This window comes from Neopsephotus bourkii, unplaced genomic scaffold (assembly GCF_033783945.1).
Source record: "Neopsephotus bourkii isolate Nb327-2 ecotype Australia unplaced genomic scaffold, CSIRO-AGI_Nbou_v1 NB_1086, whole genome shotgun sequence".
Lineage (NCBI taxonomy): Eukaryota > Metazoa > Chordata > Aves > Psittaciformes > Psittacidae > Neopsephotus > Neopsephotus bourkii.
In genome coordinates this window covers 8336-11769 of record NW_026901574.1, presented here as the reverse complement: position 1 = coordinate 11769, position 3434 = coordinate 8336, and the positions used below count along the sequence as shown (strand labels likewise).

The 3434-nt window shown below is 57.0% G+C and overlaps 1 protein-coding gene across 2 annotated transcripts; it reads right to left on the bottom strand.

Moving 5' to 3' along the window:
- Positions 1-658: 658 nt before the first annotated feature.
- Positions 659-3164, bottom strand: LOC133217040 (olfactory receptor 14A16-like). 2 transcript variants are annotated; one of them, XM_061362160.1, is made up of 2 exons: positions 3141-3164; positions 659-1776 (listed from the first exon to the last, which is right to left on the bottom strand). In XM_061362160.1, the coding sequence occupies exon 2, from the start codon at positions 1751-1753 to the stop codon at positions 776-778; it is 978 nt and encodes a 325-aa protein (XP_061218144.1). In that variant the 5' UTR covers positions 1754-1776; positions 3141-3164; the 3' UTR covers positions 659-775. The 2 variants fall into 2 exon arrangements, with proteins under 2 accessions (XP_061218144.1, XP_061218143.1); XM_061362159.1 differs by lacking the exon at positions 3141-3164 and adding an exon at positions 2592-2749.
- Between the last annotated feature and the right edge of the window lie 270 nt (positions 3165-3434).

The following is a 3434-nucleotide window of genomic DNA, read 5'->3' as shown; positions in this document are numbered from 1 at the left end:
CAGCCCAGCCTCCTCTGTCCTGCACTTGCAGGTCTGAGATCCCTTCCGCAAGCCCTGGCTCTGCACCACAGCGCCCTGGTGTGAGCCCTCCCCATGCATGGCCATGCAGTCCGACACAGACACTGATATTGGTCACTCCCAGGTACTGCCCAGCTCAGCCCAGCTCCCTCCAAGCTCTCCCACCTCCCCTGCCCGCTCTGCAGCACCAATGCCCTCTCCCCAGCACAGCCCGGTCGGGGCTGGCCCCACAGCAGAGCCCACTGCAGGGTGCTCTGGGCAGTCACACACAGGCTCAGTGCGGGTGCAGGGCACAGCAGCTCCTGGGGGCAGAGAGGAGCCAGCCCCACAGAGGGGTGAACATGGAGGGCAAAAGGGGAAGGAGGCACCCGTGTCCCCTGCTCTCCTGCCCAGGACACCCGGAGAGCTCTGCAGCCCCCCCAGGCCATCCCATCTCCCCACTCCAGCACAACAGCTCCCCAGGAGCTCTTCCTGCTCCAGGCACAGAGCAGCCATCCCAGAGCTGGAGCAGCCAGAAAGCTGCTTTCATTCCCCTTCATTCCTGCCATGGCAGGACTTACCACAGAGAAGAAGCTGCTGCAGGATCATTTACTTTACTCAAGTAAAATGACAGCCCCCCATTGACACAGTCTGTGGTCACACAACACGAGTGGATACTTAAGTAGAGGAGATGAAAACTGACATTTCTACAAAGACAACATCACCAAAAATTGAAACAGGAAACCAGATGTAAAGCAGCAAAGACAGACTTGGCCTGTCATGACCTACACTGGGAGCCCATTGCAGAGGAAAGAAGGCAGTGGATGGCTGCTGAAACACATCCAGCCACCAGCTTCCTCACAGCATCCTTGAGCTCCTGGTTCCTCAGGCTGTAGATGAGGGGGTTCACTGCTGGAGGCACCACCGAGTACAGCACTGACAGCACCAGATCCAGGGATGGGGAGGAGATGGAGGGGGGCTTCAGGTAGGCGAAGGTACCAGTGCTGACAAGCAGGAAGAGCACGGCCAGGTGAGGGAGGCACGTGGAAAAGGCTTTGTGGCGTCCCTGCTCACAGGGGATCCTCAGCACAGCCCTGAAGATCTGCACATAGGACCCCACAATGAACACAAAACAGCCAAGTCCTAAAAAGCAACTTAGCAGAAGCAGCCCAGCTTCCCTGAGGTAGGAGTGTGAGCAGGAGAGCTTGAGGATCTGGGGGATCTCACAGAAGAACTGCTCCACAGCATTGCCTCGGCACAGGGGCAGTGAAAACGTATTGGCTGTGTGCAGGAGAGCAGTGAGAAACCCAGTGCCCCAGGCAGCTGCTGCCATGTGGACACAAGCTCTGCTGCCCAGGAGGGTCCCGTAGTGCAGGGGCTTGCAGATGGCCACGTAGCGGTCATAGGACATAATGGTGAGGAGAGAATACTCTGCTGAATATAAGAAGACAAAGAAAAAGGCCTGTGCAGCACAGCCTGTGTAGGAGATGGCCCTGGTGTTCCAGAGGGAATTGGCCATGGATTTGGGGACAGTGGTGCAGATGCAGCCCAGGTCCAGCAGGGAGAGGTTGAGGAGGAAGAAGTACATGGGGGTGTGGAGGTGCCGGTCGCAGGCTGTGCTGGTGATGATGAGGCCGTTGCCCAGGATTGCAGCCAGGGAGATGCCCAGGAAGAGCCAGAAGTGGCAGAGCTGCAGCTCCCGCGTGGCTGCGAAGGGCAGGAGGAGGAACTGGGTGATGGAGCTGCCGTTGGACATCTGCTGCCTCTGGGCATGGGGCACTGAAACAGGAGAAAAGGGCAGGGACAGGGTAGGGCAGGAGGGATGTCAGATACACAAGTTCCATTTACACACTTACGGCTCTGAGCACATCATAGGAGGAGAGGAGAGGCTCAGGGTCATCACCAGTGATGGCATTATACCGCTGGGCTTCCTTCATACACACAATCAGAAGAGCATTGCATCAGGCAAAAAGTCTGAGTGTTTTGCAGCTTAGTACATAGCCCAGAGAGCTCCAGTGTCCATCACTCCTTTCCCATTGGCCCTTTGCTTCCACTTGCAGTGCCTGTAAGATGCCTTCACACACAAACACAAATGCCCAGGCAATATCTGCCCTGTGCTGAGAGCCGGGGTGCCCAATGTCAAAGGGCAGATGACGGAGCTCTGATGAGGAGAAGCAAAGGACTGTGCCCAGCAGAGCAGGGCCAGCAGCCACCTCCAGTGCCAGACCCCAAGAGAGCTGCCTGAACGCACCCTCCCCAGCGCGGGGCTGCACCTTCCCCCCACTCCCTGCCCATGGCTCTGCTGCCTGGAGCTGTCCCTGCTGGGCTGCAGGGACCCTGCTGCAAGGGCAGCGCTGGGCACCCCTGCCTGCACACCCACATTCACAGCCTGCAGCCAGCCCCGGGACAAGGGACCTGCCTTGTCCTGGCCCTGCATGGTGCAGAGGGAAGCCCTGCTCTGCAGCACATCCTCCTCCTTACCTACACAGAGAGACAGAGAGGCTCCTGACAGATGCCATGCACTGTGCGAGGCAGCAGCTGGAGGAGATCCCTGCAGGAGCTGCAGCTGCATTGCCCTGCACCCAGAGCCTCACCATGCACAGGGCTGGGAAGGTTTCTCCTGCAGGGAGCTCTCAGCATCCTCCACTGCCCAGTGCCTTTAAGCTCTCTGAGGCTGGCAGCTCTGCCCTGGGGGCCTGCAGGCAGTGCCCCAGCCCTGCTCCTCAGCAGAGCTGTCTCTCTGCAGCACTGCCGCTTGCCAGCATCTATCTGCGTCCCAGGAGCCCGGCCCAGCTCAGCAGCAGAGGCCCAGCTCTGCCTCTGCCCCGCTGGGCTCCCCCCAGGGCTCCCTGGGGCTCCAGGGAACCCCATGGGAAACAGCCTGGAGCAGGCACTGATGCTCCCTCCTCAGCTGGCAGACACATTGCCTTCCTGCAGTGCCATTTCTCTGAGGAGAGACAGAGTTTGCTCTGAGCAAGAAGATCCTTTAGAATCATGGAACCATTGAGGTTGGAAAAGACCTAAATGTAGAATCAAACCCATTTAGGTTTTAAAAGTCCCTTAAGAACATCGAGTCCACCATTAACCTAACACTGGCAAGTCAGCACATCAGTTATATCTCTTAGAACATGTCTGTTACGTACCTCCAGGGATGGTGACACAACCACTTCTGCAGGCAGCCTCTTTCTTGTGTTTTAATTCCTAATACAGGAACACCTGATACAGGTATTAATACCTAATACAGGAATCAAGTACCTAATACAGGAATTAAAACCAGACCAGTCACTGGGGCCTGTACATCCCCACCACTCTCCATAGAAGAAGGGGGTTTTGCTGAGCAGGGCTCTTCCTGTGACCTCGTCAAACTGGCACTGTTGGTCCAAAAAAGAACTTTCATGTTCAAGTTGCCTCCTTCAAAGACTTTGAACCAACATCCT

What these genes read in the sequence shown, in the direction of transcription:
- LOC133217040 (XM_061362159.1), bottom strand. Translation starts at nt 2,637, where the DNA reads ATGCTGAGAGCTCCCTGCAGGAGAAACCTTCCCAGCCCTGTGCATG. An exon ending in CCTTCCCAGCCCTGTGCATG is followed by an intron (nt 1,777 to 2,591) that starts GTGAGGCTCTGG and finishes CTCCTGTTTCAG; the next exon opens with TGCCCCATGCCCAGAGGCAG.